Raw genomic sequence first — 25,135 nt, forward strand, 5'->3', positions numbered from 1 at the left:
AGATGGGTCCCTAATCCAATAGGATTCCAGGTCTCACAAGAAAAGAAAGAGGGAGCCATCATGCTTCTGGTGCGCATGCACTAAAGAAAGATGATATAAGGACACAGCAAGAAGGCAGCCCTCTATAGGACAGGAAAAGAGGTGTCACTGGAACCTGACCATGCTGGCACCCTGGCCTTTTCTAGCCTCCAAAGTTGTGAAGAAATAAATTTCTATTGTTTAAGCCACCAGTCTATTTTGAAGACTAAGAGTGAGATGGGAGAAGCAGAGCCTTTTGAAGATAGACTTCTTGAAATAAAGTCCCAGCTTTCCTGCTCACTAGCTCTAAGACTAGTGACTAGCAAGTTATGTGACTTTTCTGTGACTCAGGTTCCTCATATATAAAATAAGTTCCTACCTTTTTTTTATTTTTTCAAGAAAAAATACTTGGGACAACGATTCTCACATATATACTGTATATATGTGTGAGCTTATTTTTATGGTGCATTTTAGATTTATAATGCAAAATATGAGTCTTTTTTCTATGAATATTAAATTATGGAATCTAAGAATTTTTTAAAATTCCATTCTTTGTTATTTTTACAGCAATGATATATTCTGTCCAATCCATAATCCAACCCTAAATCACTGACATTTAATGGCACAACCTCTAAGGGATCACCAAAGTTCAGGGAAACCAAATACACGTTAAAAGAGAGTCCTCAGTAAAATGTAATCTAAGGAGAAAAAATTTTCGAAGGGTCAGAATGTATTAGTAGGCTGTGAAATCAATCTCATGATTTACAACCAGCATTTTTTTTAAATAAAATAAACTAGATTAAAATATATCAGAGAGCCCTTAAGGTAGCATTGTTTTCAGAGTTTTTGTCTCAGATGTTTGTCTGTAGGTGCACATGTGGGCACATGGATGTGAAACAAAGAGAGTGAAAGAGATTTTTCTATTTTAAAAAATAGAAAAAAATTTTCTATTTCTTGCAATCAGAAGTTTGCAAGTCTCATCATCTGATTTCCTCTGAAGTACTTCAGAAGAAGAAGTATTACATTATCGTAATCATTCTTTCCCCACAGCTCTGTAGACACACCTGCCAGGCCAGTCCTTTTAGAGATCTGGGTCTGTGGTTTCCAATGAGCTCTTCATATCAGGGTTCCTGCCTCACATTTTATATTAAGAGGAGGGATTGTATCTGTTTAGTTGAGGGGTTTTTGTTTTTTGTTTTTTTTTTACAGTGAAGTGTCAAGGAGATGGGGGTGGGCATAGGGGGTAAGGTTTCAACTAATGAAACCAGAAACAAAACTCAGTTTAGGACACTCACCACAAGAGAACCTGATTTTGGCCAAGCAGATATCATGTGTGAGATCTGTATTATTTACTTCATGCTTGAGGGTCTGCTATCAAGCTGTAGAGACTGAGAAGTTGTTTTAGTCACAAACAATCCACATGCCTGTAGATCATGGTTTATTAGATTGTGTTTGCCCAAATAAGGTGGAACCCTGAAGTTTTTTCAACAATTCTAAAAGCATCTTTCAAGTCTGCAGTGAGACTTCTAAGATATGTGTTACTTCCTTCATGTACATAAATACTTTTCAACTAGAATAAAGGTGTGAGTAATTTATTTTTTCCACCAACTGGAAGCCAACCATTTGGAAGACCACTCAGGAAACGTGAGATAAGTCTTTCCTTTAGTTACTTTTATATTTACAAGGAAAAGATGAGGTTTTGTTCTCTTTAAGTTTTGGTGACAATTGAGAGCTTTATTGAATAGCTTTGGCATGCAGAGTGATTTTTCATTAAAAATTGAAAAGGCATCTGAAATCTGTATCTCTATGGATTATTCGACAGTAGAACCTGGGCAATTCCGTGCAAGAGATTTTTGAGGTATTCAATTTTTGGAAGTGAAACAAACACAAATGCTCCTCCTCCAAGGGGCGGGGGCAGTGCCTGAGCGATGAACCAATCACAGCGCGTCCTGCCCTATATAAAGCTCTGAGGGCCTCCTCCCCGCCCCCAACCCGCGACACTTCAGCGTACTTGCTTAGTGATATGTTCTGTTTTTCTTTGCTGTTATGTCTGAGACGGCGCCTGCCGCTCCAGCCGACCAGGTTCTGGTTTCTATGGACAAACCTCAAGCGAGAAAGCGGGTAAAGAAGCCAGTTGGCTTGACGGGTGTGAATCGGCAAACAGCAAGCGCATCAGTGTCCAAGTTGATTACTGAGGCACTTTCGGTCTCCCAGGAGAGAGCTGGCATGTCCTTGGCTGCGCTGAAAAAGGCACTATCAGCTGCAGGTTACGACGTGGAGAGAAACAATAGTCGCATCAAGCTGGGTCTCAAAGGCTTGGTGAGCAAGGGAATCCTGGTACAGACTAGGGGTACCGGTGCGTCCGGCTCTTTCAATCTCAGCAAGAAGGCTGCTCCTGAACTTAGTAAGGGAAAAGTGAAAAAACCTTCTGCGAAGAGTAGGAAGCTGGTCTTATCCAGAGATTCAAAGTCTCCGAAGAATGGTAAAGCCAACAAAAGAGCTAAGAAGCCGAGGACTAGGGTGGCTCAGATAGCTGCTAGGAACGGGGGGAAAACCAAAAGAACCAAATGCAAACAACGGAAGAGTCCAGCGCAGGCCAGGGCAGGAAACCCCAAAACTGGGAAGCCTAAGCTGACCCAGCAGGAAACTAATACTAGGAAAGCAACAACCAAGAAGTAATACTTCTTCACCAGTTTTCATAGAACCAAAAGGCTCTTTTCAGAGCCACCCAAGTGATTTTAGGAGGGTGTAACATCGTTTCCAGAAGTCTCTGGAAGATTACTGGTTCTAAGTATTTGATAAATGAACGTGTGATGTGGTGAAATTTATCTTGTTGGACATACAGTACAGATACTTTAGCGTGGGTAGTGTCCAATTCCAGAGAATTGTCCATCCTAACAAAATCAAGGCACATTCCTTAAGTTTTTAAATGCTCTTAGAATACTGGAAGGGGCAGCCATTCTCTTCTCTAGGAGCATCTTCCCGATCCAGGGATCAAACCCAGGTATCTTGCATTAGCAGGCATATTCTTTACCATCTGCACCACTAGAGAATCCCTCTTCGAGAGCTACTACGTTTAGTTTAGGCCTAGTTTCTGAGTGGAGATCTGTCTCATGCCTCAACTATGTTTTACCATGTTTTGTTTCTTTTCTTCACCTAATTCTACTCCAGTATGTACTTTTATGTATCATTCTGCACAAAGGTTCTGAACTCCGTATCCATGGACTTAACAGGGGTTAATGTAGGGAAACCAAGGTCTCAATTTGGGTTAGTGGGAAGTTTTTTTTTTACTTATTTAAACATCTTTCCACTGTGATTTTTTTGTAAATCAAACGTTTTCGTTTTACAATTTGCAAGAATATTGAAAATTTTGTCTTCGTTACTATGAGAGATTATTTTCTATATGTTAAGCACATATATTAAAATTTGATTTTGTAATGTAGTCAATATAATTGTGGTTGTCAGTGAAGAGAGTGAGTGTTGTTCATATTGCCCTACACAGGCTGAAAAATGTTAAACGATGTATAGAGATGTTGGAGGCTCAATGTAACCTTTATGCTTGTATTAGGAAAAGCATCTTTTTCACTTTGAACAATTTAGTTTTTTTACTTAATTTGTAATTTAGCCTTATTTAAAGATCCTCGTACCTAACACATTTATACTGTTCATCTTGTTTTGGGCCTTGGTATTTGGGGCGACTTCGAACAAAGTCAATTTAAAACTATGTAATTTTAGCAGTTTCGCACACAGCCATGTTCTACAGATGATTCACTAGGACATATACTGTCTGAATTCATTTGTATAATCGGACCTCTGAAGAATTATTTCCTGTATGGAAAGTAACTAAACACAATAGTTTCGATTTGTATTCAATCAGCCACAGCTCAGAACTTTGGGTAAAGTGGCCACTGTTTTAAGGAGTTGGGATAGTGAAGGAAAATTCTTCACTTGCCAAAAAAGGCAGTTGGGCCCATTTTCTGTACCCGAGACAAAGGAGGCTGGTTTCATCCCACCCAACAGTGGGCCGGCTGCCAAGCACTACACAAACCTGTGCGGAACCGGTTAGACCACTCTGTGCCTTTGTTTCAGCGCCCTTCAGAGCCGGGCATAAATCGGATTATTCCAGATACCCTTATGAAGCTCTATGCCTTAGCTAACAGGAAACCAGTTTTGTAACGCAGCGGATTTTTTTTCCACCAGTGATAATCGGCCAATGAAAGCTTGTCCGCAAAGAGCCCTTATTTACATAGTTATGTGTTGTGTGGGCGATAATGCGAAGCTTTGTGCCATTAAAACCGCTAGCCAACCAGTTTGAAGGCTGGATATCGAAAAGCACAAAACTTAAGGGCAAGTATTTTTTATTGCTGTTTTACCGCGCCTATTTCCATTATGAAAAAGTCATACTTACCAACCCTTGAAGTATGATATGAAACTGCATTAAGCCAACTCCCTTTCACACTTAAAATACTTCCTTACTCACATCTCAGTAACGTCCAACAGCTCTTTAGCGAACATTTGGGCGGCCCTGAAAAGGGCCTTTTAGTTTTTCTAAACGTTCCAAGCAGATGCTTTGCTCAACCACCAAAACCGTAAAGGGTACGGCCCTGACGTTTGAGCGCGTAGACCACGTCCATGGCGGTAACAGTCTTGCGCTTGGCGTGCTCTGTGTAGGTGACCGCGTCCCGGATCACGTTTTCCAGAAACACTTTCAGCACCCCACGAGTCTCTTCATAGATAAGACCGGAGATACGTTTGACGCCTCCACGACGAGCCAGACGTCGGATAGCTGGCTTAGTAATACCCTGGATATTGTCCCGCAAGACTTTCCGATGGCGCTTAGCGCCCCCCTTACCAAGGCCTTTACCGCCCTTCCCACGCCCAGACATGACTGCTGTCGCAATAACTGGGGCTTTGACACTGCCCTTTAAATAGTATTCTAGCGGACCTGATTGAAAACAACATGCTCAGGCGGCTTTTCCAAATTAGGTCATCAGGGGGTGGGGCAAGGAGGGGGTTATTAACATTTCAGTGTTTTCATTGGTCAGAAAACCTCAGTCTTCAGTGAGCTCCTGGCAGGGGAGGTGGCCTTCAATCGAATGAAAGCTTTAGTTTCTCTTTTGTCTTGCACTTTTTTCCTGTGCCTGTTTGCAAGTTGAGTGTTTGCTTATCAGCTCAAGGACATGGAGCAAAGAGCTCCACTTCAAATTTCTTTTTCATAACGTTTTGTTGCTGTTGTTAATTCACTCAGTCGTATCCGACTCTGCGACCTTCACCATCTCCCTGAACTTGCTGGAATTCATGTCCATTGAATATGTGATCCCATCCAGCCATCTCGTCCTCCCCTTCTGCCTTCAATCATAGCTCGGTAACTAACAAATTAGGGCTTCCCAGGTGGCTCGGTGGTAAAGAATCCGTCTGCCAATGCAGGAGACGTGGGTTCCATCCCTGAATGGAGAAGATCCCCTGGAGGAGCAAATGGCAATGCACTCCAGCATTCTTGCCTGGGAAATCCCGTGGACATAGGAACCTGGCAGGCTACAGTCCATGAGGTCGCAGAGTCGGACACGACTGAGCATGAGCAAGCAAAACTAATAAATTAGATAATGGTCCCTTGGGGAACGTGAAAGTAATATGTAAAGGAACATAGAATTATAGGTGACGGGACTTTCCCTTTCAATTCTTTTAATGTTTCAATTTTAAAGGCCGCATTTTAATAAGACAAACTATAAGCCTGGCCATGAAGAGGCTCTGGTACTAAAACGCCTGTGTATGAAAAGACTAAAAAAATAGAAAAACAATTGCAAATTTCTCCATTCAAATATGTACTGCGTGACTCCTTTTTCGGCAAATAAATCTGAGAGAAGGAACTTAAAGGTAAGCTTCAGTAATAGTTGCCCCTGGACCCTCTTCCTGGCCTTCTGCACCTGTCTAATTGGGCTTCAATTCTTAAAAGTTCCTTTCTCTTTTCCATTAATCCTTTCTCAATCTTCTTCAGTTTTAGAGACAAGAACACACGTTCTGTAGCTGCTGCTACTGCTAAGTCGCTTCAGTCGTGTCCGACTCTGTGCGACCCCATTGACGGCAGCCTACCAGGCTCCGCCGTCCTTGGGATTCTCCATGCAAGAACACTGGAGTGGGTTGCCATTTCCTTCTCCAATGCATGAAAGTGAAAAGTGAAGTGAAGTCGCTCAGTCATGTCCGACTCCTAGCGACCCCCTGGACTGCAGCCTACCAGGCTCCTCCGTCCATGGGATTTTCCAGGCAAGAGTACTGGAGTGGGGTGCCTTCTCCCGATGTTTTGTAGAGTTGGGGATTAATAGGAGGATGGGGCTAATACTTGATTAAGGTCATTTCTAAGCCTACAGGGCCCTCACCTGGGAGGCTTTTGATTAGATTACAGAGGGTTATGGACAGGCTAGTCCCTGGGTGTTTTTTTTGTTTTTAAGCAAAATAGAACAGAATTGGATCTGAGTATGGTTTGAGAAGGACTTCTCAATCAAAAAGTTTCTCTTTAGTTTCCAGTTGCAGCTTTTGAAAATTTTCACAGTAAGAGTCACTCTATTTAAATTGAAAAAGACTTCTCTCCCCCATCCCCACCCCAATCCTGGTTAATAGATAAATGTCTATTGGTGAGACTTAGAATGAGAATATGGCCTTACACTATAACATCAGACTTAGGCAAAAAGGGAGAAGAGACCCAGTAATGGAGAGGAAAGACTCAGGTGAGGGCAGGAAAGCTCTGCATGGTACAGGGTTTATATCACTTCTAAAATAATTAGATGAGGTTGCATTTTTCTGCCCCAAATTGAGAGTTTTTGGACTCCTGCCTTTCAACACCTTCTCCCACTATGAACCTGCACCTTATAAAGGAGACTTAGCTAGGAAGAAATGTCAAACATTACAGAGGAAAAGTATGAGGTCAGAGTTCATATGTAAACATGAAATCTGCACATGCTTTTTAATTCATGAAGGTACAATATAGTTCCTTTTTTCTTATTTTCTTTTCCCAATTTCTTCTTTTCTAAACTTTTATCAATGAACATTGACTCAAAAAGCCATGACTGTCAGAACAGAAATATTTATGTTGTAGCCACTCGTTCCAGAAAACAAACTCACTCAGAAGGACAATGCAGATAGTGAAGTGCAGTTTATTACACTGGCGGGCCCAAGGCAGAGTCTCCCCTTAGCCAAGGACCCCAACCAGCATTTGTGAAAATCTTTTATACCCCACGTGTATGTGTCTGAACCCACCACTCCAAATTCCTTGAGACTTACGTAAACCAAGGAAAATACAATCCCAATAACCCCATCATTCACGTGCTATGTGCTCATGTGCTCAAACAGTCAAACAATTAGCCAATAATCAATAAATCTGAGGTTACACTTCGATAGATACAGAAAAATTTATGGCCTGTCTGGAGGAAGGGGTGATTAGTGTATGTTTTCTCTTAGGCGATGAGTAACCTAGATATGATCTTCAAGGTTCCCCTGTCTGGAGGGGGTCTTATCCTTCTGATGTTGTTTTCATAGGTACTAAATACAGAGTTCAGAGTCATTGGAAAGGTGGCTGAGCATGATCAGCATGAACAGGCCTAAGATGGAGTCCAGGCCTATGAATTCCTTCTTCATTTAAAAGGTATACACATATAGATTTATGTTAAAAATGTATCCTGCTCTAGGAGCCAGGTGTTACTTGGTCCTGTGGCTTGGAAGAGAGTGGGTCACCTGGAACTCATCCTCCAAGTGAACCTAGCATCACAGAACCCCATTTACGTGACAAAGACCCTACAAATTAAAACCTTGCAAGCAAGTTGTAGCTAAGTGGATACATTAAATATTTCAACAAATAAAAGTGATGTTAATCAAACATCTTCTAAAAAGATAAAATGCTCAGAACCACCTATCACAAACTCAGTCAAAATACTAGAGTTCAGGAATATATATATTTATATTTATGCATATCATTCCATAATGATAATGGACTTCCATGGTGGCTCAGATGGTAAAATGTCTGCCTACCATGCAGGAGACCCAGGTTCAACCCCTGGGTCCGGAAGATCTCCTGGAGAAGGAAATGGCAACCCACTACAGTATTCTTGCCTGGAAAATCCCATGGACGGAAGAGCCTGGTTGGTTACAGTCCACGGGGTCCCAAAGAGTCGGACATGACTGAGCGACTTTCTTTCACTTTCACTGCTCATATCATTCCATGGAATATATAAATTCAACAGACAATTCTGATACTTGGCCAGGGTTGAAAACTACCAGCATATATCAACACTTTTCGGGGTATAATTGCACTTTAGTAAAAAGGAATCCCTTGTTAGAGATAGTTTTGAGCAATGTTATAGTTCAGGAAATGTGTAAGTACAATCTCACCTCATTTCGCCTGCCTGCCAGGGATTTATAACTTGACAGTAGTGAGATGCAGGCATTTGGGAACACCACTCCTGGTCTGGGGCTTCTCTCGCCGCTGGCTGATTTATCTCCTTCCCATTTAAGTCTTCAATGCATTTCTCTTTTTCAGTCAACTAATTTTTACTTTGGTATGACCTATTTTCTAATTATTCATTTTTCCTGTCATTCCCACTGGTGTGTTTTTGGTTCCATAATTTACATCTACTGTGTCTCTCCCTATATTCCTCATTTCCTCTCCTTACCATTTTAAGAAAATGTTCTTATTTTCCCTCTTTATTTGATTTTATTTTTTCCATTTTGGCTGCACCGCATGTCTTGCAGGATCTCAGTTTCCCATCTAGGGATTCAACCTGGGTGATGGCAGTCAAAGCCCCAAGTCCTAACCACCCTGCATTTTCTCTTTAGTTCAAACTCTTTTTTAAAAGTTGTTGGCCTTTGCACTTTTTAGGCCTGCTGTCCTGTGTGGGCTTTCTCCTCTAAATATTCTTAACACGTTTTGACCTACTGAAGAAAATGCTATTTGGACAAGCAAGTTTCTAATATTATCCTGTCTTAAACAATTGTTTCAAAATTTTTATAAACACATTTGTAGTTAAATTTGATTTTTAAAATTCCATGGAATACTTTCTTAATCACACACGCAAAGCACAAAGAAAGGATTTTGCATTTGTTTAGCAGTGGAAACTGTGAACCCAAAAGTACACAAAGGAAAGATCTTTGTTACACCTATGTTTAAAATAGGTGCTTTCCTACACACTGAGTGAAGCTCCATTGGCATTATCCAAGTTTCTTGCTGACTGTTTTATGAAAATGTCATGTGGTCACTCTGTTTATAGAATAAAATCTGGGCTAGTTCATGCACTTGCAGAGTAAGGTTAGCTGACAAGACTTTCATTGAAGTTTATACAAGTATTGGTATTATGCTTAGCGCCCCACCAAATGCACTGAAAACAGCAAAATTCTATTTTAGAATCTTTGGGTCAAAAGCCAGAATTTGATTTTTTTTAAAAAATAACAATACTTTCTACCCAAATCTGGTGAAGAAATGATTCACATGTGCTTCAAGGCTACCCAAACTGTGATACTCCCTGAATGATAAAGAGAATAAACAGAAATGTGAATTGATAGTTAGAATTTTGTATGTGAAAAGAAAATAAAGGTCCCAAATATTTATGAAAAATTATATAAAATTGAGATTTTATAAGTGGTTATTTAAAAAATTAACAGGCCAGAGTTAATAAATATGTTAATGTGAAGAGTAGAATATTTCTTGAAATTTTTGCCTGTGTGAAAAAAAACATTCTGAAATGTTAAAACTGGTCCTCTTCTCATTCAGGAAATATCCAAAGTATGGTCTCTAGGCATTAGAATGGTTACTTAAAGGAGTATCATAAAAAGATGCAGTGGCATCAACCACATGTTTTCTTGACTCAGAGAGAGATATTGTGTATTGGTTAGGAATTTGACTCTGAGCCAGGCTAGCTGGAAAAAAAAAAAATCAGCATGATCATTTTCCAGCTGTGTAACCTTCAGCAAGTTAACTAACCTCTCTGTGCCTTGGTTTCTACACAACAAAATAAGGGTAACAGAATAACAAGAGCATACATGTCACAGGATTCTTCAGAGGAATTAAATTAACATTTAGAATAAGGCCTGGCATCTAGTAAGTACTCAATAACTATTAGCTAAAAAAAAAAAAAAAAATTACTTTCAGGAAATATTCATGCTAAAGAAGACTTTACTGAGAATACAATTTCATCCAGCCAAGAAATAGAAGCTACAGAAGCATCTGCTTAAGGCAGACTATATATACCCCTCATATATATGAGTAAACAGCTTAGAAAATTATTCAGAAACCGAATATGTGAGATACAAGTATGCATTCTAGGCCAAGTAATAAATGCATGCATGATGTCAGGGCAACCAAGGATTTTTAGTAAAATAGTCAATGAGATAATTTAATACTGTATTAAAATCTACATATTAATCACTTATTCAAAAATGGGGAAGAAACAAATGACTCAAAGTCCATAGAAATTAAAATTAGAGATATCTGTAAATATCTTCAATGCTTAAAGTCATGCATTTTAAAATTCTAGTCATGATTAGAGTGTGTGGCTTATAAGAACTTTGCAGCATTTGAGAGAAAGGTTTTTGTTTTTAAGTGTGGGTGTGTACATGAAGAATGAATCAAGTATACAGCACACTAAGGCTATATTATTATAACACAAGACCAAGTTTTGCCTGTACGTCCCAGCAGGCCTTAACCAACTGCTGGCAGGTGGCCTCACCAGATTTGTTTGTTTTCCTTCTGTTCTTTTCCCAGTTAAGGCAGCTCAACAGTGCCCTGTGATTGCAGCAATTCAAATACCTGGTGAATAGTTTCATCTTTGTCCTCTCACAATTTCAGGGGCTTTTCTCCAAAGGTGATCCTAAGCGGCCCACTCTTGTCTTTTGTGTTTTCCTTTCCTTCTTTCCCCTGAGGACTTTGCCCTACCCCCTCCCCTTCCCCACCCCCACTCACTATTGTCATAAAACCACTGTGACATTTTTGGCATTGGCCACCAGATGACGCCCTTCTCCTTACTACCAAACTTGTAAGTGGTTTTTGCCAGAGGTAAAATAAAATAGGTAATTTAAATGTTGGTATCTGATTTAGAAAGGCAGAGGAACCAGAAGTCAAATTGCCAACGTCTGCTGGATCATACAAAAAGCAAGAGAATTCCAGAAAAACATCCACTTCTGCATCATTGACTATGCTAAAGCCTTTGACTATGTAAATCACAACAAACTGGAAAATTTTTAAAGAGATGGGATACTAGACCACCACACCTGCCTCTTGAGAAAACTGTATGCAGGTCAAGAAGCAACAGTTAGAACCAGACATGGAACAGCAGACTGGTTCCAAGTTGGGAAAGGAGTATGTCAAGGCTGTATATTGTCACCCTGCTTCTAACTTATATGCAGAGTACATCATGCTAAAGGCCGGGCTGGATGAAGCACAAGCTGCAATCAAGATTGCCATTGCCAGGAAACATATCAATAACCTCAGATATGCAGATGACACCACCCTTCTGGGGAAACCGAAGAGGAACTAAAGAGCCTTTTGATGAAAGTGAAAGAGGAGAGTGAAAAAGCTGGCTTAAAACTCAACATTAAAAAAACTAAGATCATGGCATCCAGTCCCATCACTTCATGGCAAATAGATGGGGAAACAATGGAAACAGTGACACTTTCATCTCTTGGATTCCAAAAGCACTGCGGATAGTGACTGCAGTTATGAAATAAAAGACGATTGCTGCCTGAAAGAAAAGCTATAACCAACCAAGACAGCAAAATAAAAAGCAGAGACATTACTTTGCAGACCAAAGCCCATCTAGTCAAACATATGGTTTTCCAGTAGTCATGTATGGATGTGAGAGTTGGACCATAAAGAAAGCTGAGCGCCGAAGAATTGATGTCTTTGAACTGTGGTGTTGGAGAAGACTCTTGAGAGTCTCTTGGACTGCAAGGAGATCCAAACAGGCAATCCTAAAGGAAATCAGTTCTGAATATTCATTGGAAGTGCTGATACTGAAGCTGAAACTCCAATACTTTGGTCACAGGATGTGAAGAACTGACTCATTGGACAAGACCCTGATATTGGGAAAGATTGAAGGCAGGAGAAGGGGACGACAGAGGATGAGATGGTTGTATGGCATCACCGACTCAGTGGACACGAGTCTGAGCAAGCTTGCAGAGTTGGTGATGGACAGGAAAACCTGGTGTGCTGCAGTCCATAGGGTCAAAAAGAGTCGGACACAATTGAGCAACTGAACTGAACTGAACTGATCTGACTTTTCAAATGTAGCTGATCTTAAGAACTGATGAACAAGGCCAGAAAAATTAAGCTAAAAAACACTGAAAGAAAATGGAAATTTTATAATTGTGGTTATTTTTTAAAAATTAACAGGCTACAGTTAATAAATGTGTTACTGTGAAGAGTAGAATGTTTCTTGAAATTTTGTCCTATGTGAAACAAAAAGAACATAAAATAAACTGCTGCCTAATTAATTTTAGTATATCCTTAGTGAGGTAGGAAACAGTATGAGCAAGGAAGATTTTTGGCAGTGTGCTTTGAGTATGGGAGGATATTTAAGGAGAAACAATTTGTGCTTCCACCGTGGTCTGGGGGCAAAATGACCAATGTGTTACACTTTAGGTGATAATGTCTCTAGGGTAAAGAAAAACAATTAATTCAGCTACTATAGTTTAATGAAAATAAAATGCTAAAAAAATTAGAAGCAGTACAGTGATGGTGGTGGTTTAGTTGCTAAGTCTAAAGTTGCTAAGTCTAAGTCTGCTAAGTTGCAGACTCTTTTGACCCCATGGACTCGAGCCTCCCAAGCTCCTCTGTCCATGGGGTTCTCCAGGCAAGAATACTGGAGTAGGTTGCCATTTCCTTCTCCAGAGGATCTTCCCAACCCAGGAATCAAACCCAGGTCTCCTGCCTTGCAGGCAGATTCTTTACCTAGTGAGCTATGAGGGAAGATACATGACCCCTTAGAAGCAGTATGCTGCTGCTAATTCGCTTCAGTCGTGTCTGACTCTGTGCAACCCCATAGACAGCAGCCCACCAGGCTCCTCTGTCTCTGGGATTCTCCAGACAAGAATACTGGAGTGGGTTGCCATTTCCTTCTCCAATGCATGAAAGTGAAAAGCAAAAGTGAAGTCGCTCAGTTGTGCCCGACTCTTAGCAACCCCCTGGACTGCAGCCTACCAGGCTCCTCCGTCCATGGGATTTTCCAGGCAAGAGTACTGGAGTGGGGTGCCATTGCCTTCTCCATAGAAGCAGTATAAATGTCCCCAAAATAATGTAATGATGAAGTTGATTAAGTACATATATAAGATGGACAAATGCATCAGGAAAATCATGTACAATGAATTATGTATTTATTAAAATCTATGCATTTGATAAATTTATGTATTTTAATATAGCAGTAATACTGAGAAGAAATACACACACTGTTAATAGAGTTAGTTTTGGCTAAAGGAAGGATAGTTTCAATTCAACTCATTTTAAACTTTTCTGTAGTAAGCACAAATTATACATACTTTTATCCACTTAACTTTCATAACCAGAAAAAAAGAAAAGTTTAAAATAGTTGAGATATTTGTGCCCAAATTTAGTACCTACCAAACAAACTTTTGTGCTGTATTTGGTCTGAGGCACCTGCCCTCCAACCTCCAAGACAGAGTCTTGAACATAGGTATGCCACCAGTTCTACATAGCAGCATGAAATAAACATGAGTTATCCAGTGTGTATATATATACACATATATATGTGTATATATATTTTCTATTTTTCCAGCTTTAATATGAGAGTAGTTGCTCCAGTTTATGGAGGGAAATGCCTATGCCCTAGTGGCCCTGATTGGAGCAGGACTCTGTGAGGTCCAACACAGTAACTAACCGATCCTCCCAATCTCAGTCCCTTGAGTGCTGCTAGATAGAGCTGGCCAGTGTGGCAATGGAGACGTTAGTGGTCACATTCCAGGGTTCTTCCCTCAGGAACTTTGAAAGGAAACATGGCCGAGATTGTTTTCTGCTGTTTCTCCCTTCATTTGAATCAAAGTCACTGAGCATACAGACAATGAGACAAGAGAAGAGCCATCTCCACAGCTATCTCCTTCTTTCCCTAGTTAGTCCAAGTATCTAATCATCTGAATGTAGGAGCAAGGAGCTGGATCAAAGAGCCAGCCTGACTGAGTTTGACACCTATCTCTGTCCCTGGCAAGCTGTGAGATACTCTATATTAAACTTCACTTTAAAAAAAAAAGGGGGGGGGGATAATAGTACTGATGTCAAAGAACTATTGTAAAAACTATGTGAGATAATGCATGTAAATGGGCACTCAGAGAACTAAGTCTGGCACCACATAAGAGCTTTTAAAATGTCAGCCACCTTATCCTTATCATCATCATCTTAATTATCATTTTCATTATCAGAACAAGGAGATGGTGTGAGCAGAGATCAAATCCTGTGCTACTTCAAGTCTGGCATACAGAAGAGGTATTGCAAAAGTGCAGGTGTCATTAATCTAAGGAATTTGCTCAAATTAGAAAAAGATATCCTTCCCCAAGACACTTTCCACCCATTTTAGAGAAGACTGTCCTAACAGGCACAAACATCCAGGAAAGGATGCCTCTTCTGGAAAAGGGGTCTCCTCGGGTTGTGAGACCACAGGGTTTGATGACAAGTGAGTACTCAATAACAGAGGAAGGGTTAAAAGGAAACTTGAATGGGTCTAGGAATTTCCTGGATGTGTGTGCCAAATTCTGATAGGGGCATTAGAGTGTATGACCTAAGGAGAAGGTTCAAAGCTATTCTCAGAGGTTTAAAAGAATCACGAGCGACCACCCCCCCTCCACCCCCAGATTTAAGGAAGCTTGTTCCACAGTTAGGAGATGAGATGATGTAGGTGTATGAGGTCTGAGGTGATGCAGGAAATCAACGTAGGTTCTAAATGTAGCCTGGGATTCAGGAAAGCCGCTTCTGGGGCAGAAGTCACAGCTGGGGCCCTTTAACAAGCAGGAACTCAGAAACCTAGATGGTGAACTTTTCGAGAGTGAACAAGGAAGGCTAAGAGCAGATAGTTCCTGAGACAGTTCCCATTTCTTAGCTCCAGTTGTCCTGAGCATGAAGAATGCCATAAGGGCACGTGCTCCCTGAGTCTTGAGTTCTGTCTCCGCCCCACAAGGGTCTGCAGGCTGCCCTTCATTCACATTCGGCTAAGGCATAGTTGACAGCGGCTCCTCCTGCAAAGACATGTCCAGGAAACAGGCGTCACAGACTTTGGATCCTCCCCTGCCCCCTGATCCACTCATTTCAACTCTGGCAATCCTCTTTCCAAGGAACCCCTGGATTTCAGGCACCATAATCTCTCATCTGCAAATGCTGAGTTTCCTTGCCTAACTGGTCTCCTTGCCTCCCATCTCACTTCCTAACAACTCACTCTCCAGTTAGGTCTAACTCCTAACTGGTCTCCGTGCCTCCCATCTCACTTCTTAACAACTCACTCTCCATACCGTGGAGATTAGGTCCCCCTTTGCTGATTTAAGGCCCTGCATTGACCCTCTCCGCCCCCATCCCCATAACAACCCAAAGGCCCCCAAGGCTCTGCAGGAGCTGGCTTCTGTCTACCCTTTTTCCCCCTGCATCACAGATGTTCAGGACGTAGAAATGCAGACTGATAAGTATGTAAAGTCAAGGGTCAAATTGATGATAATTGCTCACTCCCCAGCATGTGTCACTCTCTCCCATGTGCACAGTTGCTTCACCTGCACAGAGCTCCCCTCATCCTCAACATTACCTAAAGAAATCCTACTTCTTCAAGATCCAGAAGCTGTGGTTGATCCCCAGATGAATGGGGTCCTCCCTTCCCTTGACCCCACCAAGAATATTTGCTTCATAGGACCTTCAGGGGTCTTTAACTGCATTTACCTGTTTCATGGATTTCATTTCCTACTAGACTTGGGCTCTGAGAATAGCAGTGGTGACTTAACCTCAGAGAACCTGCACTGCCTTACACAGCCCCTTGCCAAATAATAGGCGCTCAACAGATGTCTGTTGAATTAGGAGCTTTCATTCTGAGGGAAATCAGATTGGGAAATCAGCAAGAAATTCCTGCTCCCAGGGAGGTGCCAGGGTTCCCAAAGGAAAAAGAAGAGAGGGCTTCTCATGGATGCCAAATCCTCTTTGCCTCCACCTGCCACACTTCCTGCAAGAAGATGAGAGTGTCCTGGGTGCCGTGGTGCTAAGAGGCTTCCTCCTTCTTTCTACTCACTCGAAGACTGCCGTCTCTTTAAGATTCTGAACAAAATTCCAATAAGGAAGATGATGACGCAAACAGCAATCCCACTGAGGATTCCAGTGACCAGGGTGCCAGACAGTGAGGGCTCTAAAACAGCAAAAGCAAATGAAAGCCCATGATGCTGCCCCCAGCGCAGAGCAGACGCTCCCCTGGCTGCCCTGTTGACCAACTCCAGCCTGCCCACACCAGGTTTTTTCAGCCCTTGCCTCTTATCCTTACCCCAGGTGGCAGTGAGGGGCTGATCCAGGCCTGGGTGCTCCACGTGGCAGCTGTATCTCTGCTCTTCCCCAGGGAGCACGGCCAAGGCCACCCAGGCCTGGTAGGTCCCGTCCCCATTGGGCAACACATCCTTTGGCTTAACGTCCTTGGCATCCAGGAACTGCTTGTCCTTCAGCCACTTTATGGTGATGTTCTGGGGGTAGAAGTTCAGAGCCCGACACCGAAGAGTGGGCAGTGAAGAGGTCACGTGATGAGTCACCTTCACCAAAGGAGGCACTGGACAGGAAGAAGGGAGGATCTGGAGAGGGACCCTTCCTACCCATGCCAGGAAGACCAGAACGTCCACTTCCTTTCTTTACCACTTTCACTTCCCTTTCTTTACAACTTTCACTTCCCTTTCTCTACAGATTGAAGGAAGGAGTCACCCTGTGCAGGCAGAGCAAGCTGTAGGAAAGACACACCACCATTTTGTGTCCTAAAATACGTTACATGATTCAGTTCTGATGTGGGTCAGTCAGTCAGAGCAGCCTGTTCTCCAGTCCCACTTGGAAATATGCATACCTGTTGCCCATGTGCTATGTTCTTTGTTAATATTTTAAGTTGAATCAAATGAAACTGCCCCTTGTGTGTGTGCATGTTAAGTCACTTCAGTCTTGTCTGACTCTTTGGGACCCTATGGACTGTAGCCCACCAGGCTCCTCTGTCCATGAGATTCTCTAGGCAAGAATACTGGAGTGTGTAGCCATGCCCTCCTTCAGGGGATCTTCCCAACCCAGGGACTGAACCCCTGTCTCATATCTCCTGCATTGGCAAGTGGTTTCTTTACCACCAGCACCATTTGGGAAGCCTGAAATTGGCCCCTATGAGGATCAAAAATGATTGAATATGTACTCTTGGTAATTTCACCTGGTTCAACCTGATAAATATTCTTGTAGGAAGGGGTCTTGTCAGATAGTCAGCCTTCATGACTACTAGAATGTTCTGTGAAAGTAGCTTTGACCCCCTCAAGATTATGCTACTCTGACCGGTTGCCTCATTAGGTAATTTCTTGCTTTGGTATTCATTCATATGAAAATTGGCTTCTCTGAATCACTACAGGTTATAAATGGGCATAGGGTTCTTGGTTAAATCGAGAGAAAAATCACAGTTACTTCTTTAGCTATGTGCATGGAAAAAACTTAAAATCATGACTCACAGCTAGATGATACATCTCAACTGTAAGGGGGAAAGCTCAGAGCTGGAGACCTCGAGGTGGAAAACTCAGACCTCAGTTCCTTCCCAGGGAGTCACACAACATCAGCCATCTCTGAAACCCTAGCGGGGAATCCTGTACCCTGTACCCCTCCTCCACTCCATCATGAGAAGGCCAGAGAGTGCTCCCGCCGTACCTTGCTGCTCCAGAGGCCCTCTCCCCAGCTCCAGCAAATGCAGCAGTTGCTCGGGGCAATCCCGATCCAGGTAGGCCCTGTTCTGCTTGGCCCGAATCTTGTTCACTTCCCACTCCAGCTTGGTGACCTGGGCCCTGGGCTCTGCTGCTCTCCAATCCAGTGTCTCAGGCCGGAATTCTAGATAGTCCTGCCCATCGTATCCGTACTTCCAGAACCCTCTGGTGCTGTTGTCCTCTCGCAACTCACAGCCCAGGATCACCTGCAGCGTGTGGGACTCTGGCAACACCCCCAGCTTCGTTACTGAAACCAAAGGAGCAGGTCCCTGTTTCTGCCATTGTGTCTGACTCTTCGAGACGACCCTATGGACTGTAGCCTGCCAGGCTCCTGTGTCCGTGGGATTCTCCAGGCAAGAATACTGGAGTGGGTTGCCATTTCCTTCTCCAGGAGATCTTCCCAGCCCAGGAATCAAACCCAGGTCTTCCACATTGTAGGTGGATTCTTTACTATCTGGGCCACTAGGGAAGCCCTTACAGGGATTACAGGAACCATTAGAGGGACTGAACAACCTCAGGAAGCAAACACTTGCCCTTTTCTCTGCCCCCCAGGACCTCAAATAGCCAGGATCTCAAACCTCCCTCAAGATGCATCTGTGAAGCAGGGACACACCCCGCCCACCTTGGGAAGGTGAGGCCCGCTCTTCACGCACCCTTGCTCTGGTTGTGGTTGTCCATGATCGTCCAGAAGTCCACGATGAACATGTGGTCCCAGCCTTTCAGGTTCTGACTCAGCTGCAGCCACAGCTGGCTGGTGGCCCTGCCCCAGAGCCATGGGGCGCGCCGCTCTGCACGGCGACTCTCATGATCATAGGACACAAACAGCTGGTCATCCACGTAGCCCAAAGCCTCAAACAGGGGCAGCCCAAGGTCTGGCTTGGAGGCACCCATGAAGAGGAAGCGCAGGGAGTGTGACCCTGGGGAGAGAGAGCAACAAGCCACGTAGGAGACTGGGAGTCCACACACAGTCTGAATCTACTCGAACCAGCTGTGTCTGGTCCCACCCTGTGAAAGTGGGTGGTACCCTCCCTCCCCATGAACCTTTTTCCCCGAGACTCTCCTTGTGCCATGTGGGCTGCCACCCACTTGCAGCCCCCAGCCTCTGACTCAGAACTCACAATTCCAGCAGCCTCCCCTTGGGGACAACAGATTTTAGAAAATCCCAAGATGTGTCTAACTAGGGCAGTTGAGCTCAGGAGTTGGTGCTCAGACCCAATCAGATCCAAGTCCAGAGGAATTACTGTCCGGTTTTTATCACTACTTCCATCTCTAAATCCTTTCCTGTGTACAGACAGACCTCTTTTTTTTTTTTTTTTTTGCCCTTTGAAGCTAAAGTGTCTTTTTTATAAATTGGTTTATAAAACCAGGTCTATCGGTAACACTTTTCCAACAGCCTTTGCTCACTTTTATATCTCTGTGTCACATTTTGGTAATTCTCACAAGATTTCCCACATTTTCATTATTGTTCTATTCGTTACGTGATCTGTGATCAGTGATCTTTGGCGTTACTATTATAAAAAGATTTTGACTCTCTGAAGGTTCAGGTGATGGATAACACTTTTTAGCAATACCTTTTTTAAAATTAAGGTACGTATGTTTTTTAAGACAATACAGTTGTACACTTAACAGCATACAGTGTAGTAAACACAACTTGGGCATGTACTGGGAAACCAAAAACTTTGTCTGAGTTGTTTTCTTATGATATTCCCTTTTATTGTGGTTGTCTGAAACTGAACCTACAATATCTCTGAGGTCTGCCTATAAATGTTTGCTGTTAAATGCTGGAAGATGTGCTGATAAATAGCTCAGGGTATCTTTCAGCATCAAAACAGTTCCAAATCAAATGCAAATGTGAAAAAACACCCAGAAAGCCCAAGGGGACAGGCCTCGGGCAGGTGTGAGTTTTCTTATGCATTCCCCTAATTCTAGATGTGGGAGTTCAGTGTGTATCTGCGATGCCTAGAACAGTGTCTGGCATGTAGTCGATGCTTAATACATACTTGTTGGATGACTAAATGCTGACTTCTAGATTTCGATCTCTGACCCTGAACTCTAGATTCTTACTCTCCAACTCTGCCTATATGATACCACCAGTTGGATGACTCATTGGAATTTCAAACTTGAACAAGTCTGAAATCAGGCTCTTGGTTGCCTCCAAACTACCTTCACCACCTTGGAAATGACACCACCGATCCCCGTGTTGCTGAGGCTGATAAAATAAAGATAAAACAGTAATAGAGCCACCTTGACTTTTCTCTATCATATGAACCTTCATAGATCCCTCAGCAACTTCCTTTAAAAGAAATCCAGAATAGAATTATTTCTCACCACCACCTCTGCTCCCACCTGGCCCAGTCCATCATCTCTTGCCTATCTGCTTCGCCCTGTTTTTTTTTTTTTTTTTTAATCACTGCCCCCTTCATTCTGCTTTCCATAGAGCAGCCAAAGCGATCTTTTCAACAGGTATTCTTGATTACGTCACTCCTGGTTTGGAGTCCACACTGCAACCTGTGAGGCCCCACGGGACTCGCCCATGGCTCCTTTGCTGAACCCATCACCTGTTCTGGGCCTCCGGAGCCCTTGCTCTTTCTTCAATCAGGACATTTATTTTCTTAGGGACATCTGGCAATGCCTGGGGACGTTTTTGGTTGTCACGACTGGGGAGTGTGCTAACATCCAGTGAGTAAAGGACAGTGACCTGCTAAATGTCCTACAGTACACATGACAGTCCCCACAGCAAAAAATGTCAATGAGTGCTGACGTTGCAAATCCTTGCCAGGTCCCCCTAGCCTACCCGGGAAGCGCTGTTCCCAGTGAGCATCACCCTTACTTACTTCAGGTCTCCGCTCAAACCCAGCTGGGGACAGTGGCCTACCCTGACCTCCTTGCTTCACAGGTTACTCTGATGCTCTCTATCCCTTTGTGTATTGTCATCCCCATCAACTCGAAGGCAAAGCATCAGAGGACTCGGCTCCCTGCTCTTGATATACTTGTAGTCAGCAAAGACTTTCCTTCATCAGACTTTATGATTTAACCTCTAACGCAGAGTAACTTTTTAAGAATCAACTATGAAGAGCCCTGGGTAACACTGACAAAGTTACTGGTGAGCAGGTCTTATTTTGTTCTCATCATCTATAAAGTGTGGATACATATACGACCTACCCTCCAAGTGTGGTTCTGTCAATGTATAAAGCATCCAGAGCTGTGCCAGACTACAGTGAGGTCAAACACTGTCAGCCAAGATTACAACCAGTGGTACTTCATGTCAGAAAACCAGACTGTCTAAATTCTTTGTAACCTGGGGAAAGGATTTAACCTGAAGTTGTTAACCACTAGTAAAATCAAAACACCTACCGCCCAAAGGCTGAGTAGAGTCAAACCAGATCACAGATAGGAAGGTGATTTAAAACTTACATGCTAACTATCATCTCTTTGGCCTTCTTTATAACAATACTATTAATATTGCAAATTAACAACCCCGGGCTGAAAAGAACTGAGAGATTTAGTACAAAAGTTCAAAAATATCAGGCAGGTTATTTTTTCAAGCAAAAGAACAATCCCCAAGAGTAAGGCCTCTGGCCGAACTCTCAAGAACCTCCTATCCTCAGTCTGTGCCAGTGGTTCGGAAATGGAAACGAGGCCTTCACTGTGTGTTTACTCAGCCCTGTCTCCCAGACCTTAGAGCCCCCGGGTGTGGATACACCGGAGGGGGCACTCCGGCCAAGGTCGCCCTTAGTGAGAAGAACTTCCTGTTTGGGGCGTGATCTGGGCTGAAAGGACACAGTCGACAGTGCGTGCGTGCTAAGTCTCTTCGGTTAACAGCAGCAGAAACAAGAAAACCGAGATCGGAGGCCAAGGACCCCTAATCCTAGCTCGACCTCAATGAGAGATTCCTATTCTAAAAGCGTCCAAGCTGGGAGGAGTAGGTGGTTCCGAGCGCCACGCCATGGCAGCAAGGACGGGGAGTGGGGAGTGAGGGGTCAAGGTCCTGGGACGGGAGGTCCCCTAACCCCATCAGCACCCCCTGTGGCCCGCATGCCCCCCGGGAAAAGCTGGGGGAGGGCGCCGCACACAAGGCTGAGCAGTCGTTCGGAGCTTAGAGAACTCCCAAGCGCTAAGAAAAGCTAGTTTCGATTTTGCCTCCCCCGCCGCGCCCCTCTCCAGCCCGCAGCCCCCGGACTCACGCGGCGGTCGCCCCTGCGTGGCCGCCGTCCGCAGGAGGATCAAGAGGAGAAGCGCCGGCCGGGCTCGCGGGCCCATTTTCCCGACTCGGACCGCGCGTCCCGGCGCTTTTCAGCCGCTTGGGTAGGGCGGGGAAACAGGGATGATCCAAGAAGTCACCCTGGAGCCATTGCCGAGGCTCCGGGGATCCCAGATGAAACTTCCTGGCCAGTGAGAACCTTTTCCGGGGCTGCTGCTGAAAAGAAATGGGTCTCCTGCGCTTGAACTCTCTCTCCTGAAACCCAGAGTACCTGCTTGGGAAACACTCGGTCACACAACTGTCTCTTTGGTTTTTTAAATCCCGAGAGGATGCTGACTGAGGAGAATATATTTAATGATTTTATGATCTAAATATTTACCATTTAAATATTGAATAACTTGAATATTCAGGTGCACATTTTCAAAAATTTTAAGTTCAACTTGCCAATCTTGATATTCAACTTATGAATATTTTTTGCATAAAAACTTCATTTTATTCTTTGATCAGAATTTAGTTAAATCATAAGCTTAACAGATTAGATCCTATCTATTGCCGTATCTTTCATAGCTTTTATAGTTACATTTCATGAACTACTGCTCATTGAAATCATCTGGAGAATCGTAAAACCTGTAGATGTTCTCCTATAGCCCCCGGACACCCATTTAATTACTGTGCTATGCCACCAGGGCACTGGGGTTTTAATCAACCCTCTCCCCCACCCCGACACAACAAAGTTTGAGAACTACTTAGACTTCTCAAAAGGATATTAAAAAATATTTAGGAAAAAGGATTTTCCTAAAACCTTTAAATACCTAGTAAATACAGTGATACCTTTAAAGCACATATGCAAATTTTTGCCTTCCAAGAAAAAATTCAAACTTGGAAATTTTGGAAAGTATGGGAATATGAAATAGGGTGGAGAAAATGTTGAACATTGATGATGAGTACATGGGGGTTGACTGTACAATTACTTTTTTTTTTCCTAGGTGACAGCTTTACAGACATAAAATTCACTAACATACAATTCATCCTGTTAAGTTTAAAATTCCAAGGCTTTGGTATATTCATAAAGTTGAGCAACCATACCACAATCAATTTAGGACATTTTTCATCCCCTCCACAAAGAAACCTTTCAGTACCTTTTAGTCATCATCACCAAATTCCACCCCCGCCCCCGCCCCCCCCCACCAACCAGTCTCTAATCTACTGTTAAACAAAATTCAGCACAGTAAATTTTAAAAATTGAATTGACTTTATTGAATGATTCATGAGTCAGGCAGCATACCATTTAGTAAATTGAGGAGAGCTCCAAAGAGCTACAGATAAGGGAAAATGTATCTTTACTATGGCCTTATTCTGGCTTCTCTGAACCTCAAACTGCTCATCTGTGAAATGGGGATAATAAACTCTGATCACCAAATACTCTACATGAATGAAACTTTACAGCTTTTAACAGATAATGATACTCCTAGTGGGTAATAATAACAGACCTGACAGATTAGGAACAAACTATTTTGGTTTAGAGTGCCATCAGAATGAATGACATAGCATAATGAAGTGTCTCATTTGCAGAGTTTGAGGCCAATGCAATGCCTATTTTTGTCAATTGTTATCTTTCAGCTCTTCCAAGAGACTTAGATACTTTAAGGGAGAAAATGTCTTCTATATTTAATATCTACCAATGAAAACTGTCCATATATATTGTTTTCATTACCGATGAGAAAAACAACAAAGTCTACTCTTGCTCACTTTAGTACAGTTTTTGTAAACTACCCTATTATATCTTATTTCTGATGAGTATATGTGTGTGCCTTAGGGGCACATAACTTATAATCAATCTGTAAGGCAAAGTTATATTGCAAGCCACTTAAACTCTCTGTCTCAATTTTCTTGTTTTGTAAAGAGGTGATAATAATAGCTACTTCACAAAATGATACTTAGAATTAAGTTTAAGAAACCCCCAAGTTGATAAATGAAGCCCTCAACAAAGTTCCTGGCAAATAATCAGGGCTAAATTATATTTATTATTATTACCTGTCCAAATATAATATTAATATCATCAATGACATTTTTTTTAACCTGAGGATGCTGCTCCCTACAAGGTGACAGATCAGTATCCTCTTGCAGATTGTCTATATTGTGGTTAATGGTTATTTCACAGTTAATAATAATTTTAGAAGATAAAACATATGCAGTCTCTTTAGGTCTCTGGATTCTAGGGACTTTTCTTAGGCCATGCTACACAGCATGTGAAATCTTAAGTCCCCGACCTGGGATGCAACTCATGCCCCTTGCATTGCAAGTGCGGAGTCTTAACCACTGGACAGACTGGAAGTCCCTGGGGTTCTTATGCCTAGTTTGCTGCTCACATTTAAGACACAATTAAAGTGACTTCTCCCCAAGGTTTTTACTCCCATGATAGGGTAAAATGGCCATCTCCTCCATTTGTCTCTCCACTATACCAACAGATGTAAAACATTTCTGTCCATTCTCTTCTCCTATATTTTCCCCTTTATTCTAAACTGTATGCACTATGAGGGTAGTTATGGCGAATTTCCCTGGTGGCTTAGACGGTAAAGCGACTGCCTGCAATGCGGGAGACCTGGGTTCAATCCCTGGGTCAGGAAGATCCCCTGGAGAAGGAAATGGCAACCCACTCCAGTACTCCTGCCTGGAAAATTCCATGGATGGAGGAGCCTGGTAGGCTACAATCCATGGAGTCACAAAGGGTCGGACACAACTGGGCGACTTCACTTCACTTGTGTGTGCTTTTCCTCCTTATTAATTGTTGGAAAAGTGAATGAATCAAGCACTTGTTTCTAGTCCATTTGATAATGTATTCCTCTTTATAGAGTATTGACTCCAAAGGTCCTATTGGCCAACCTAGTGCTTGACTACTCTGGGCACTTAGTCCACTCTCACCACCTCTCAATACTGTCACATCACTTGTAGGTAATAATCATTTCTGTCCATCAAAAGACTGTA

At 42.8% G+C, this 25,135-nt stretch overlaps 3 protein-coding genes across 4 annotated transcripts; 1 reads left to right on the forward strand and 2 right to left on the reverse strand.

Moving 5' to 3' along the window:
- Positions 1–2,064: 2,064 nt before the first annotated feature.
- On the forward strand, positions 2,065–2,697 carry H1-6 (H1.6 linker histone, cluster member). Its single transcript, XM_068961157.1, has one exon. The coding sequence runs from the start codon at positions 2,065–2,067 to the stop codon at positions 2,695–2,697; it is 633 nt and encodes a 210-aa protein (XP_068817258.1).
- Positions 2,698–4,592: 1,895 nt separating this feature from the next.
- On the reverse strand, positions 4,593–4,904 carry LOC138069542 (histone H4). The gene has a single exon (XM_068960866.1). It carries the CDS (start codon positions 4,902–4,904, stop codon positions 4,593–4,595), a length of 312 nt encoding a protein of 103 aa, XP_068816967.1.
- An 8,525-nt stretch (positions 4,905–13,429) lies between these two features.
- Positions 13,430–22,300, reverse strand: HFE (homeostatic iron regulator). 2 transcript variants are annotated; one of them, XM_068994246.1, is made up of 6 exons: positions 22,134–22,300; positions 18,603–18,866; positions 17,897–18,172; positions 16,509–16,784; positions 16,263–16,376; positions 13,430–15,234 (listed from the first exon to the last, which is right to left on the reverse strand). In XM_068994246.1, the coding sequence occupies exons 1-6, from the start codon at positions 22,207–22,209 to the stop codon at positions 15,194–15,196; spliced, it is 1,047 nt and encodes a 348-aa protein (XP_068850347.1). In that variant the 5' UTR covers positions 22,210–22,300; the 3' UTR covers positions 13,430–15,193. The 2 variants fall into 2 exon arrangements, with proteins under 2 accessions (XP_068850347.1, XP_068850346.1); XM_068994245.1 differs by having other exon boundaries at positions 17,897–18,196.
- Between the last annotated feature and the right edge of the window lie 2,835 nt (positions 22,301–25,135).

The sequence above is a fragment of the Capricornis sumatraensis genome, chromosome 22 (assembly GCF_032405125.1).
Source record: "Capricornis sumatraensis isolate serow.1 chromosome 22, serow.2, whole genome shotgun sequence".
NCBI lineage: Eukaryota > Metazoa > Chordata > Mammalia > Artiodactyla > Bovidae > Capricornis > Capricornis sumatraensis.